Raw genomic sequence first — 15,908 nt, forward strand, 5'->3', positions numbered from 1 at the left:
GCTGCCATGGCTTGAATAGCCAGCTAACCGTTAATAGATCTACAGTACCTGGTACCTAAACTTTTAGCCCGACCAGTGGGGGGTGTTTCACAAAGCCGTTCTTAACTAAGAAGAACTTAAGTGCGACTGGTGATCAGTTCTTGTGCTGCCGAATTATTGAGATTCTGATAAGTATAGCACACAAGAACTGATCACCAGTTGCACTTAAGTCCTTCTTAACTTTAAGAACGGCTTTGTGAAACACCACCAGACGCTGTTAGTACGCTGTGCAGTCTGTCGCGCTACTTACAGCGACTGGGCTGTGTTACCTAAAGTTTTACACACGGATGCACACGCTATGCGGTAATTGGGCCTAGCTCATGTTACAAATCCAATGGATAAAGTGTAAGGGTACCACCTTTCGGCAGGGTACCTTTTTTGACATTGACACCCTGCATAATACATCATTCATGGCTGTTTGTGCAAAGATTAAGTGCCGTTAGTTATGAAAACAATACCCTGGTAACGAAGAAACGAAGTCAATCTCATAAACAAACTAACAAACTAACTTTGTTAGAATAAACGCGTTTCAATTACACATCCGCTCAGTAACGGCAAATGACTGTGAAATTCACGTGTCTATGGAGGGAGGGGTGCCGATCGTGACTATGACGTGAGGTACCCTTTATTTTAAAGCCGTGCAAAGAAAATGCATCGCATGTACTAAAATTGCTTTATTTTCAGAGACTCCAAAAAATCTCCCGCCGAAAGCCCATTTTTGCAAAATCTCCCGTTCTCCCGTTTGAGATTTGATTTCTCCCGCCCTGGCTCTGTGTCTCCCGGTGGAAAGGATTTCTTACTTATTGCTATCTTATGTTAAAAAAAATAAGCCTTAGATAGCACCAGAGAACATCTAGAACCCTAGGAACTTCGCGCTTCGCACACATCAACTTGGAGTCTCCCGTTTGCTAGGGGTTTCGGGCTGGAGAATCTCCAGATTAGAAGGTTCTTGGGGTTGGAGTCTCTGTATTTTACAACAGTGATTCAGAATCAACAGGATGGTCATGAGATTCAAAACTGCAGTATTTACGGCATTTGTAATTCATTGTATCTGAGGAAAAACTTTGGCGAATTTGTTTTATACTTTTGGAATAAACAAGCTGCAAATCCTTATAGAGGCGAATAGAGCTACTGGTACCCTCAATCGTGCAACCATACCTTTTTTCATGATTTTGTCAACAAGATGATGAAGGCTTTCTTCAAGCAAACAACTAAGGTAGCATTGAGGAGGAACTGTAGCAGTGGGATCAGACGGCAATTTATAATCCAGGTCGGGTGGGGGTTCAGAGGACCTTTATAGGACACAGCCAGAAAAATCTTAGCAAGTGTGTGTGTTTCCATATTTACCCCCCCCCCCCCCCCACTAATTTTGACATACAATAACTGTAGAATTACTAGAAAGTGTACATGTACCACTCTATACAGTGACTAGGCACCCAACCCTTGTTAACTTTGCACACACACAGGGGCATTTGGCAAAACCATTTGGCAAGTGGTAGGTCTTTCAAATTCATGAAATTCTTCTGTCGAGATGTTTTCATTGCAACTGATTGACAAATTGCCCTACATCGACGTAAATAAGCACTGAATTGATCATTCTTTTAATAGTAGCCATGATAAAAAAATCATGGGCGTACATACTCGAGCAGGACTCGAACCTACAGCTGTACGACCTGATCACCGGACAGGCGTCATCTCCACTAGACCACAGAGCTTTCGCCCGACAGCAAGTGTTGGTTCTATTATCCTATAGCATATAAGGATTAGAAGTTGAGAAATCCTTTTCTGGAGTAGTGTTCAAGAGTGGTAAAAGATGTAGCAATAGCGTGTTGTAATTCAGTATACTGCCCTACTGGTCGGTGGTACTAGTTATCTAGACATATTTATACATGGTCAGTCCAAAAGCACGACCATGCTGACACATTGGAGATTAGGGGGATTAGCTGACTCTCAATTCAGTCGCTTTACACTGCCCTCTTCCCCTAGCCATAAAGATTTGGATCAGGCATGTACATTGTACAATGTATATCGTGATTGTAATGTTATTGTTATATACTGTTTTCTCTTCACAGTATTCCCTTCAAACACCATTTAAACAGAGTTTGGTAATTTTCATCAGGCAGAGATATCAGAGACATAGAACAGCATGGTAAGCTACATAACGGACTGCAGTTACTCTCATTTTCTTTTTTGTAAAACTGATAATTTCTCACATTCACAGGAAATATTTATGTACATGTACAGGGACATTACCGTATGCACTTTGTTTATGTGCTATATAATAAGCACTGTCAATTATTATTACATGGTTTATTATACTGGAAAAATGTTGCACATGCAAGTACATTTGTATAAGGTACACTCTTAGTCTATTAGTACATCTCTCCTTTTCCTTGTGCAAACATACATCTACAGTCCATATCTACTGTCCATAGCTCATATCCAACCCCTTCCTCTGCTGTATACTGTCATTCTAAACTCGCCTAGCCAAAACTATTTAAACTTGAGATCTGGCTATACTTGCAAGTTCCCAGCATCTAGTGTTCTGGTTGATTAATCTGTCTGTCCACACTTGTTTGAATTTGCCACTTTACAGTTGTTGTCTTCTCTTCAGACAAGTTAACCAATATTCTCTCCCACTACTGGTATTCCACTCTCTTATACATTACCAGCCGTTGCTCGGGCCCCAGCTGGTCTTCACCCTCATCATGTCCAGCATAATGCAAAAGGTCATCGTGCCCTACCACTCCTTTGCCCAGTGGCTGATTACCAGAGGGTAAGTTGTTCATTGAGTCTGATTTTGCTTGGAACTGATCAGCAGGGGGAATCTGTGCAATCGCATCGGCAAAGAGTGTCTTGTAGACCATGCCATTGGATATTGCTAAAATGCATACTTTGTATTTTTGAGGAAAATAGCTCTCATGGAGAGGTATACATTCTGTGAGTGAAACAAAAGGCAACAGTACAATTTTGAAACAAAAGGGACAAATATTGAGATGCTACACACATAGTTGCAAATTCCAGTATGTCATTCATATATCATCATATTGTCCAGGCGACAGTTAAAAGACACATCCAATATTAGAGTCGTATCATCTGCATTGTATTGTCAAGGTTATATATGGTATATGATCATATTGTCAAGACGACTGTTACCCTGTTGAAGACTAGTCTTGAGTATTCTTGGCCAGGTGTCTATGGGAAATGTGTGTTATAGGAAAATCAGTCCGTCTTCAACAGGTTTAAGACACATCCAATATGACATTTGTACAGTGTACTGTACATGTATATCATCATGTTGTCGAGGTCACATATGTAGCCAATAGGGTGAGATACTAAATGCAATGTTTGACAGAAACTCAGAAGTATAGATTCATTTCTGTCGTTCACTTATATTGGTCCAAGAAGCCTCTTTTTTAGGGATCTTCCCTTGCTTTCATTCTTCTATGATGCCTGTCATTATGGCCAAGATCGTCATATTTTCTCTTTCTTTCTTCGCACAGGAATCTGAAATACTTCAACTACCCATCTGATGATGAACTGAAGAAGGCAGCTGGTATTGTACAGGGCAGAGGCAGGCATAAAAGAAATAGGTATGAGCTAGCGTCTGCTTATCAATATTTTTTATTCTGAGCTCATATACCGGAGATGCAGATGCTGCGACAGCAGTTTCATTCGTATGATGATTGCAATATAAATTGTATATAACAGAAAGGTCCAGTTGGTTTTCTCTTTTCAGTATTCAAAATAGAGGTCAGATATGTTCTGCAGACATCTCTGTCTTAGCCATGCTGGTCTAAAGTTATACACATGTAAGTGGAGAGAAAAAAAGCTTGCCCTGAACTAGCTGTGTGTGTTGCACTTTGAAGTGAGTGTGTTTTCCATTTATACCTCAAAGACTCAATATTTTCCATAAGTTTTGAATGTTTATGACCCCCTTAAAAAAGTTATGTATTCATTCTTAATTATGACAAGAGGATAGTAGCATTCATCATGAATATTTCCATACTCAAACTTTGCAAGGGAGATCATTTTTTTTTCGATGAACTGTCCAAAAACAAGATTAGAAGGTAGTAGTCCTCAACTTACTCAGTATTTTTTTTTTAGACTGCCCATGGAAATTGATCATGTGGTGTCTATCTTTGTTTTTTAAAGCTATGATATCATGACATGTGAAAGGACAATGAGTTTTACTTTGTGCAAATCGACTACATTTCGATATCGGAAACTATCATGCATGCGGTCTCAAAAGCCTCAAAATGTTGCTTACAAGAGAGCCTGTTACCTGTGCAAGGACCAGCACTGAACAGTTAGACATTGTTTTTCACATTCAGACCAGAGAATGCAGGCAAGCGGAATGGCGCTGCGTCGTCTGTGTCCGGCACCCAAGTGCAGACCTTCTCAGTGCCAAAGAATCTGGACATTGAACTGACCACGGAGACACTTCATCCAGCTCACCTCACGCAGATCCGTTTTTATGGCGAGTATAGGTGGCTGGTGGACTTTGTGCTGATGGCAACAGTGGTTCACACAGTGACGGAGGTGTACTATGCCCTGGTCGACGCCCAGGGGGATCTCAACCTCAGCTTAATTTGGATGATAATGGGCGTGGCCTTCAGTTTGTATCCTTTGAAGAATCCGTCTGGCTACTATTTTTTTTTTTTTTTTGTAAATGTTGCTGCTATTATCATACACGGCATTTAAAGGGGAACTCCGGATGATTTTCAGACTTTTACATTTGAACAGCTATAAATCAGTTAAACCGAGTACAGAGTTTCAGAATTTATAAGTGATTGGGATAAGGAATGAGAGTGTTTTCAAAATATATAACAAATTGCAATGAACAAGGATGATGACATGGCAGCCTCACCATAAGCATGATAAGAATGCATGAGTTGGGGCTCAAGGAAGCAGAACAAAAGAAGAAGGCATGCATAGATTTTTCACAGGTGAACTTGTTGAGCAAGTGGTATTGTACTGGAATTACACTGCCACATTTATGAAATATATGAGGCTCTGATGTCATCAACACTGTTCAGTGTAATTTGTTTAAGATTTTCAATTTATTGGTTTCTCTGCTCAAGGACCACAATAAATTCCAGGAATCTATGCATGGAGCTGTTGATTTATGTACTTCGTGATGTGAAATTATGAAAATCGTCCGGAATGCCCCTTTAAAGGTAAAATGCAGTTCCAATATATCAGAACTGTTGATCGATTTCTGTCGATATCTGGTGTAAAATGGAGACATATGCATAGAAAGTGTGTGAAATATTGCTGTGGTAACACAATTCAGTTTGGTAACAACAAAAATGTAATATATTACTGAGATAAGTACAGTGCAAGTATCGCAGTCTTGGACCATACCCAATTGTGTTTTGCTGCGTGATGTTTTATAATCATGTCATGGATTATATCAGGCCATAAGCAGCATCCATTGTGCAAGAGTGAATCAAATAAAGCTTATTAGCTGAGTGCAATTCGATACTATTGTTGATCATCTTGTACTAGTAATGTTGTACCTACCCACTACTGAATGAGGAGGGTGCTTCCGGAATAAAAGTTGTGTAAGCACTATGCTAAAAAATTATTGTACACTTCTTGATCTCGAAATACTCCAAACAACTCACTATCCTGGCATATCACTTCAGCCTGACAAGTTTCTTGGTAGAGCCTTTTGATAAATAGCAAGCCAATTCCAGATGGTGGGAGATGAATTTTGAGCCCTGCTGAGAACTACGTACAATTGTATGTATCAGATTTAAGTCTTTTACAGATGATTGCTTGGCAGCTTGGGGGTTAGGCATTGTTTTGACCCACTCACTATCTTCAAGTTTATTTAACCAGTCTGTTCTTGATGGAAAGATTTCATTTTTGTTGGAGATATTTTCCTTGACCTCCACCTCATCCTCCAGACACATCCTCCTCTCCCTCACCTCTCTCTATTTCAAGTCGGAGGATGCTGGAGAGATGGCCCTGTGTGTGACCTTTGGCTTCCTCTTCCTGGTCGTTGCCATGGCAGTAATTGTCATTGATGAGACATACCTGGAATTTGGTGTTGATAAAGGTTAGTAGAAGTGCAGAACTTTAATAATTTTTTTTCTTCAATTGTACAGTGGAAGTAAGTTATTCAGATTAGATTGACAATAATTTGCACCAGCCATTTGTTTCTTTTGCAAAGAAATTAGTTCAGTGTAATCACAATATTTGATTCCTGCAAGTATTGGACTACAAACCAAATGCCTGTGATATGTACCTAAAATGTAAAAAACAATGGACATGATTGAGAAAATAAAGAAAAACAGACATAACAGGCACACATGGTATCTTGCTCTGTTAGGATGAGCAAATTGCAATTGCAATAACAAAATACAAGAGAGATTTTGCATTATCGAATGAAACTAGATAAAAGTTTAACTTCAAGTACTGTGACATAATAATGATTGAAAAACCTGTAACTCCAACTGACAATATTAACAAAAGTTGTTTGATAAGACCGTGCTTCTTGCTTTGATTAGTTTGATTTGTCATGTAAGTATACACAAGGGACCCAGAACTGCACAAACACACAAATTTTCGAGAGTGTATTCTCCATCTCTGAACGCATTTCTACAGCCTATGATGACTTCCTGAGGGGGGCCAGCGACTACCTAGCCCAAGGTGAGCTGGAGTCCCAGGGCCCCATGTCCCGGACCACGTTCGAATTCATCCTGGCGCTGGTGGCGGCCCTCCTGGGCGCCTTCCTCACGTTCCCTGGGCTGCGTCTGGCCAAGATGCACGTCGACTCCCTGAGGCACAACGCCCACCTGCCACACATGCAGTGAGTGCCAGATGCAGTGTGATTACTGATGTTCATCTGTGTCCGTGTGTGTTTGTGCTCTTGTAAACAGCTTCAATTGGGGATATTGCCATGTTTCTTTCCAGGCAACTAGGCATACATTCCACACCAGGGAAATGCCTGTTTGTTTGGAGTGCTGTTCGCAAATTTAAAAACACACAAAAAATGCTATCTCTGATTCCAACATTTTGTGACATGCACCCGTACATTTCTCCTTTCAGTAGTACCTACATTTGTGCTGTGCTCCAAAATCCCGAATTTAACCACTCGCGAAATAGTGGGGCACTCCCGATTAACCAAAAAAAAAAGAAAAAAGATAGACTCATTAAGTAATGATACTGTAAATAGTAATGTTTTACAATATTCAAATAGGGAAATTCTAGAAAGGATTCATGTATCCTCAATTGTTGAGTATGAACCTATACACTACATGAAGCCTAATTTTGAATTACTACTAAAACTGAATATGAGTAACGTTTTGGATGGCTTTCATTTTCAGTTAGTGAATTCTTTGCAATAAGCAATAAAATACGTTTTTCAGAAACAATGGAATATGCTCACTTACCTTGAACAAACTGCCATATCCCCAGTTGAAGCCTCACACAAGAATTTGTGTGTGTGTGTGTGCAGGAGAGTGTTTGATATTATTGCCACTGTCTGATAATCAGGCGGTAGGCAGAGTATAAAATAGTCTTGTATAGCTAATCTGTCGTTAGAAACTGAAATAATGCGATCAGTGTCAGCAATGTGTTCTTCTTTTCTATCCCCGATCATTCCCAGAATCCTCCTCCACACCAGCTTCCTGTTTCCGCTCATGATCGCCCTGTTGTGGGTCAAGCCGGTCGCCAGGGACTACGTAAGGAGCCCCACCCTGGGCAAGAAGGTCAATTTCACAGAGGAAGCCCTGTGAGTATCCATTCAATAGCCATTCAGTGGATGCTGCAGAGCACCATTGAATACATTCAGTGGTGTTCATCCTTCACACCAGAAGCGCTCGATACATCCTCATCTGCTAAAATGATTAAATTACTCTCCAGTCACTTGAAGGGATCGTATTGTTTTGATTTAGACCTAACTTCCAAGTTTCTAACTTTTTTCAATGAGATAATGAGAAACCTCTTTTATGAAATGTGCAAGAGCATGTAATTCCCAAAGGAATTCAATGTTTATTTGATGAAAATGGTTTTGAAATGGCTGAGATATATCCAGGCCCCCCCTCCAGATTTCGGCCGTCGACTGCGTGATCCGACGAAAATTGGCACACACATTGCCTATGACGTAATCTAAAGTACCATGAAGTTAATTTGTTTTTTAATTATCATTTATGCTAGATTATGCTAATCTATGCATAATGATGCATGAAATCAGACAGTTTGCTATAAATCACAAAATAAAGCTCAAAACAGGCAAATTTTTTGTGTAAATATTCTTTTTAGTGTCCTTAGCAAATGTAAGAGAAAAAAATTGTGCAATCAGAAAAAAAATTCTGAAGTATTTTATTGTTTTTTGACTTTCTTACGTATTTCTTTGTTTTTTCGACTTTATGTTTTTCATTCTTTTTTAATGAAATTTGTCCGCGACATTGTTCCGAACAAGAAAATATGTTGTTAATTGATTCTAATCAATAAAACCCCCAAATAATCATGCTTTTATGAAATTTACCTGTAAGCACAGTTTGCATTGACATTGTACACGAATTCACGTTTTTGAGCAATTTTTGGTCTGACACGCACGTACCTATTTATGCGCAACTTCGGAACCGCACGCCCGGGCATCGCAAATTTGGTGTCAAAAGATGCGGGAGACTTGAAAGAAAAAAGTCATGAAACATCGCGGCGATAGCTTTTTGCAATAGCGATACATCGCGTGGAACGTCGAGGGGGGGGGGCCTCGGAGGCCCCCCCCCTCCGGCAACTAGGGGTTAAGCCTCGTGGTAGAACACAATGTCATGAAGATCGCGTTTGAAATCCTCACACTGTAAAGCGAGACATTTTCATGACTCGAAATTTTTGCAAACTGGAGCCGGTGGTCTTTATTTTGTGGCATAAAATTTTTGCGAATAGCCACTGGCATTCAGTGCATATAGTGTAGACAAGAACTTTTGTGTGCATTTTAATTTCTCAAGTCTTGGCTCTCACGACATTCACAAAATTAAAATGCATTTGAAGATTTCTAATTTTAAAGTATTTTAATATGAATTATTCTCTTGGTGTACAGCTACACCTAGGTTAGTTACCTGATTTTGAAAAACAGTTGAGTGATGACATTCTTTGTAAGTTCATGACGTGCCAGAAATGAAATGTCAAACCAGCTTCTGTGCTCATTCATCCTCCACTATGAATTCACCTTTTTTCTTCTTACCTTTTTTTTCTTCTTTGTAATCGGAATTATATCATTGTAATTCATTGTAATTGGAATTGTATGTCTTTGTATAATCTTTCCATTTTTTGAGCGCATGGGAACGTATACACTACGTATATTTATAAGCACGGTTAACCAGTTGAAGACAAATCCCAAGTATACTTAGACAAGTGTCTATGGGAAATCGTGTTGTAGCAAAATCAGCCCATCGATCCTCCATGGGTTAATTATTATTATTATTCTTATGTCTCTTTTCGGCCAGGATGAGTGACGAGACGTTCGACATTGTCCGCTTCAGCTTCATCCCAGCGTTTGCCCTCCTGAGGATATCACTGATGACCGTTCACCTCCAGGCCTACCTGAACATGGCCCAGGAGAGGTTTGATCAGATGAGGAAAGAGGCTGGTCGCATCAACAGCTTGGAGCTCCAAAAGAAGGTTGCCACAGCTGGCTTTAAATAAACCTTTTTCTGTGCGTTTCTTTTATTTCACGATGATGATGATGATGATGATGATGATGATAAGGAAGAAGATGAAGTTGAAGATGATGATGACAATATTGATAGCAATTGTGACAATTAGTATATTGTCATTGTTGTTATTACTACAACTGTTGATTCTATTTTAGATTATAGAGTGATCCTCGACTTTTAAAATATTTATCATGCTGCATCGAAAAACTCTTGTTATTGTGCATTTATCCATGTGGGCAAAGTCTCTAGTGCCTCTGGGCAGGGTCTAGTCCCTGGAAACTTGAGGGTCCCAGGTGCTTTTCTGGTGCTATTGTAGTGTTATTGAGGATCACTAGATTCAAATTTAAAGAGCTGAAATTAAAAGGATGCAAATCTTATCGCCAGGTTTTAGTAGGTTGAAAGACACATTCAAGTCATTTGCAAATATCTTGTCTTCTGCATGTCGTCAGTATGAAGTGTCGTGACACTAGTCCTGCATCTTTTAGAATGGTGCATAAAACTTGTGGCATGTTGCTGCAACATTCTAAAATAGTCCTCGTGGATCATCCTTGATGATGTAAACTCTAATTGATACAATGCATGAAATAAATCACATTGTGGCATACTGTAAAATTAGAAATGTTCGCATGCATTTTAATTTCGGTGGAGCCAAGATTTGCGAAAGTTCTATGCCGCGAAAAAGGCGATCAGCTCCTATTCGCGAAAATTTAATGCTGCGAATATTTCTTGATTTACAGTGTACAAATAAACCTTTGGTGTTGTTGTTGTTGTTGTTGTTGTTTTTTTTTTTGGGGGGGGGGGGGGGGGGGAGGGGTTGCAGGCCATTTGTGGCCGTATATAAGTACCGATGGTATGTGCATACAATATGCAAAAGTTTGATGTATGCCTTTTGTCTTATTTCACTGTGCAGGTCATCCGAGTCTTTTACTACCTCTGTGTTGTGGCTCTCCAGTACATCGCACCAGTCATCCTTCTCTTCTGCTTTGCCTGTATTCTAAAAACATCAGGTATTATAGAACGGGTCGAGTGAACTCTTTAATCTCATCGGTGGAGAGCCATGCGTTGATATTTACTGACGACACATTTGATATCAAATGATTTCTAGAATCATTGTGAACCATGATTGTCATATTCAAGTCATTTCTAGCCCATTTTGTTTTTGTTTTTGTTTTTTGTTTTTAAAATCCTGTTTGAAAGTGTGAAAGCGCATTGGTTTTTTTTTTGAGTGTCCAAGCTAATGGCGGGGGGGGGGGGGGGGGGGGGTGGCTGAAAGGATGTTGTATAAGAGGGTCTCACTGAATAGCTTTGTTTACTTATCTGTAATCAACAATTGTTTAACATAGGCCATTATGTACAGAATCTTCTGATTGCTAAAGGGTTAACCCTAAAAGGGCAGGGGGGGGGGAATCCGCCCCCCCCTCGATGTTTCGCGCTATAATTTTGTAATGCGAGAAGGCTTCTTGACTTTGTTCAAGTCTCGCGCAACTTTTGAGACCAAATTTGCGATGTCCACGCATACTTATGTGGGGGGGGGGGGGGGGGGGGGGCGGAATCCATCTCCCCCCCCCCGGTCTGAGCATAGCCAAAAAAGCCCGGCCCCTTTAGGGTTAACCCTATTCTAGCTGAAATTGACCCCCCCTCGACGTTTCGCGCTACGATTCCGCAACGCGCAAAGATTTTGCTGCGTCGTCTCACGACTTTTTTCATTGAAGTCTCCCGCAAATTTTGAGACCAAATTTGCGACGTCCGGGTACACCGTTCTGAAGTTACGTAATGTTTTGCATATGCATGTCAACCCAAAAACAGCTCAAATTCATGATATTGTGTGCAAATCCAATGCAAATTGTGTTTTGGGGTTAAATTGATATAAATTAGATTATTTCAACTTTTAACCCTTGAAATTAATCAATTCTAGTGTAGATAAGCCTGAAAAAGTGCCTGCAACAAATTTTGACGAAAAAACAATAGAAAACAAAAGGTTGAAGAAACAATAAAATACATAAGAAATTAACAAAACAATAAAAACAAAAGAAATTGTTTCTGATTGCGCTATTTTTTTACATGAAAATTGTTTGATATGTCTTGAGGAATTCTGACACAAAAATTAAGCAATCCTTCAGTCTTTTTGATGGAGTTATAGGTGAAAATATAATTTCATGCACAAATTTGCATAATTAATTTATTGAAAATAGAAAGGAAATATTTTTCTATTGTATGACCATGTAATCTTGTAGTTGACATCCAGCTCTATCTTTAGGCAAAATTTTGCGGCTATCGCGCGATCGGTGGCCGAGATCTGAAGGGGGGGGGGGGGGGGGGGTCAATTGACCCCCCCCAGTAAAAACTTGGTCTCAAATAGCCCAGTTAGAATAGGGTTAAGGGTTTCAGCAGGAGATAAGAACCTTTCAGAATGTGTATTTCTACTCATTCTGATGCCCTTGTCAGTCCTAAATGCAGATAGTTCCATGCAGAACATATTTCCCAATACGTTCAGAGAAACATCCATACTCCGTTCCCCTTGAAACCACGTATTTGGATGCTGCCAGTGCAAGTGTAACACAGTGCACTCCTGTTACCGTGTTACTGTAAAAGTGGTTATTTTTGCGCCACTAATTTTTCACACTCGGCAGGGTAAAAAGAGTTTCGCGTGTTTTTAATTCCGCGGAATCAAGACATCAACTACTGGAACATATATGGCAAGCAAAAATATTCGCGTGCTTTTATTTTTGCGCTAGTTTCGGGTTGCACGAAATGCGCGAAAATTTCCACTTTTACAGTATAATGAGCACGATTATAACAAAATTCCAGTTAACCGAAGTCAAAATTTAGGCCGCAGCATTGTCCACCCTATGCATTTTTTATTGATTATTTGTCCCGAGGACTTTGTTGTAACGGGAGTCCAATGTAGTCAGTAAACTTTCTCGTCTTTTACTTTTCTAAATCTTTTTGTGCAGCGGGATACTCGTACGGCATCTTTGACAACTTCCAAAAAAATGTAACTAATTCTTCATCGACTGCGCCACCGCCGCCAGTCACGCCATCACCAGCTCCTTCGTCATCGTCGTCGTCATCTTCGGGCTCGTCAGTGGTGGAGGAGATAGCAGCGTATGTGAACCCCGTGCGGGAAGCCAAGGCGCAGATCGCCTTTGCCCTGTCGGTGCTCAAGCAGGTCTTCTCACCCGTCTTCTTCCAGGGCGTCTTCACCTTTCTCATCTGGTGGGTCTGCGTCGCCTGGTTCATCACCAGCTCCTTCGGCGTGGCCTTCCACTCCTATGTCTCTACTAACAGCTAGTGGGTGCTCCACCCTGGCCTTAGCTACCGATAGTTGTTTCACGGAATCTCGCCACTATTTATTGTGTGAAATGACCTCTGTAGGATGCAGGCTATAGTATGCTTTGTCATGCTTGAGAAGTTGAGATACTGAAAAGGTCAGTAGGAATGTTTTTTGGATTTTTTTTTTTTGGGGGGGGGTTGGGAGAATGAGCAGTTGAATGAAATACTGAAGCTCTATGTCATCTTCACTTTGTTTTGTTGTTGGTTTCCGTGTGCTTTTAGTTGTTTGTTTTGCTTCCATTATTGCAGTTGTATGGGAACAACCCACTGAAGAGCAATTGGCATATTCCCCTTGCTTGGTATGATCCTTAATAGTGTCAGATCCCAAGCCATTGCCATGGAAACGATATGCTTGGATGGGAGAGCACATAAGTGGTGCACCTGTGATCTCAAAGGATGGTTAGGTACTGGCAATTGATTATCCTTTTTCTAGAGTCCCATGGAGACTGGGTTCAGAATCAGAAAATCTTGCCCTTTTTTCTTTTCTTTTTTTCTGCTATTGTTTAAAAGTTTTAGTGTTTTTTCTGATTTGACCTCTCATTTGAGGCCATAAAGTGGTACTAAAGACTTTTACATTTTCATAAATTCCTGTATGATTTGGAAATGTATAACCTGTGAGAAAAAGACAGAGCAGGCATAGCTATAGTTTAGCCACCCTGCAAAAAAAAAAATAATTAAAAAAAAAAACTGCCAACCTTATAGCATAATGTAACTGGTACATGGACATGCAAAACTGTTGTTAAAGTGAAAACTAAGTTTCGGTAAGTGCTTGAGAACCCGTCTAGCACCATTTCATTTTGGCTTGCAATATATCGAAAGAGTCCACTAAGAAACTTACCTGGCTGATGCGGTTTGCCGGAATGATGAGTCGTTTTGGAGTATTTTGAGAAAAATAATAATAGTAGGAAAACCGACTTTTATTCCAGAAGGCTCCAGACTAACTCGGTCTCGGGAAAAATTCGACCCTACTTCAGACAATTCACACGCAGTAAGTGATCGCCACATTCTACTGGCCACTGCATAATACCAAATGAGGCCTAACTGAATGGACAGGAAAGTGCGTGCTAACGTAATCCTGTACAAAACAAAACAAAAATGACAGCGCGTGGTCCTCAGTTGCTGAGACGCGCGGTCTTTGGAGTTTTTGTTGTTGTTTATCAAGCGCCTTTGATTGTTTTAGAGGTGCTTGATAGGCGCACACTAATTTTGCATGCGCGCAAAAGAGGTTTTTGATGCGCGTGTTGTAACAACTGGGCCGGACCATTACTGCGAGTAACCAGAACACGAAGCGCTAGTTTATACAGGCCGCTCCCATAGGACAACACTGTACAATCAGAGGGACAACCATTATAACTCATCCCGCCGTCAAAGCGAAGCCGAGTTATCCCCGAGTCCGAGTTTAGCCTGACCCCGTTCGGGTAAGTTCTGAGACTGAACCTTTTTGGTTAATATTTCGCATTTTCGTCGTTACCCATCGAATATCTTGTAATAACATCGTTATCCTGCACATTTCCTAAGCATACGTTCACATTTGGGAGCGAAATTTGACAACTTTTGCAGGCGTACCAGAACTTTGTTTGGGCTTTAAATTCAGAACTTGAATAGGAATGTACTTAATGAATATGTTGGAATGAAGAATCCATAGAGTTGACTCTGCTGTGATAAGATACTTGTATTCAGAAGCTGCCGGGAATGACAAAATGTGGAAGTGATATGATGATAAGAAAGTAAGTACAGATTGTAACCATAAGATGGAATATCAGTAGTGTGTTGGAGAGGTTTTCATTGATACGGTTTTGATTGAAAAGATTGCGCGTTTCATCGACAAGAGGTGGTTTGATCTAAAGTGGATCCCTTGATGACCACTAATATCCTGATAATCTTTAAGCGCCCCCGGGCAGAGGCTTGCATTGAGATTTGATTTCTAGATGTCTGCGACAGATATGGTGGGCGCCTGCAATAGAGAAATGCTATTTAATACTCTGAAGTATGACAGATGTACCGTGTTACCTTATAGGGCATCACTCGAGACGAGATGATGGTTATCGGTGATCTCGATTGCATGCAATTTCTGTAGGCTGTGACATTATGATCATGGATTTATTTCTGGCAACATCTGTGATTGAATTTTTCATAGATATATGTATGAGTAATTCTTATGCAATGATTTTAATGGGTTTGTTTTTTTTCTCAGAGGGAAAGTTGGAGTTGCTTATCATGTAACAGCCCAGCGTAGTGGTAAACTATCCTTTATTCATGATATTGTGTGTGGTTTGCAACTATAAAAAGAATTTGAAATTCATGGTCAGTAGACTGAGTGAGTGAAATCTAGGGCATGGTTTTGGATGTGGTTTTCCATGAGGTAGAAGTGCACAGTATTGAATGGAAATCTATTACCAGTAATCGTACTATTTTTTTTAATGCCTCTGCCACAAAGTATCATCAGAGGCATTGTGTTTTGGGGTTATCCGTCTGTCTTGGTCTTTCCATCTTTCCGCCGGTCCATCCGTAGCTGATTTTGTGGACAACATAACATAAAGCGATGGTATAGTATTGGTGGAGATGAGGATTGGGCTTTCAGCGTTTTGCTAGAAACCAAGAAACCACTTATGAAATAGTACAAAGCATACCGTGCCAAGAGGAATTCAAAGTTTATTTGATGAAAATCGATTTTGAAATGGCTGAGACATCTAAAAACAAAGTAAAACAAAGCTGTCCTTATTAAAGGTGGGTCCCACCTTTTATTAGGATTGCTGGGATTTGGATATCTCAGCCATTTCAAATTCAATTTTCATCTAATAAAGAGTGAATTCCTCTTGGAATTACATGCTCTTTCTTATTCATAAGATTTTTCTTGTTATCTCA

At 40.2% G+C, this 15,908-nt stretch overlaps 1 protein-coding gene across 1 annotated transcript; it reads left to right on the top strand.

Annotated features, from left to right (window-relative positions):
- Positions 1-2,104: 2,104 nt before the first annotated feature.
- LOC139735112 (transmembrane protein 161B-like) lies at positions 2,105-13,087 on the top strand. The gene is made up of 10 exons (XM_071645882.1): positions 2,105-2,188; positions 2,712-2,815; positions 3,543-3,632; positions 4,374-4,661; positions 5,955-6,106; positions 6,655-6,859; positions 7,658-7,783; positions 9,501-9,675; positions 10,621-10,717; positions 12,665-13,087. Exons 1-10 carry the CDS (start codon positions 2,186-2,188, stop codon positions 13,000-13,002), a joined length of 1,578 nt encoding a protein of 525 aa, XP_071501983.1. The 5' UTR covers positions 2,105-2,185; the 3' UTR covers positions 13,003-13,087.
- Positions 13,088-15,908: the final 2,821 nt, after the last annotated feature.

The sequence above is a fragment of the Diadema antillarum genome, unplaced genomic scaffold (genome assembly GCF_040938485.1).
Source record: "Diadema antillarum isolate AM-2024a unplaced genomic scaffold, OU_Dant_1.0 seq00000563_RagTag, whole genome shotgun sequence".
Classification (NCBI taxonomy): Eukaryota; Metazoa; Echinodermata; class Echinoidea; order Diadematoida; family Diadematidae; genus Diadema; species Diadema antillarum.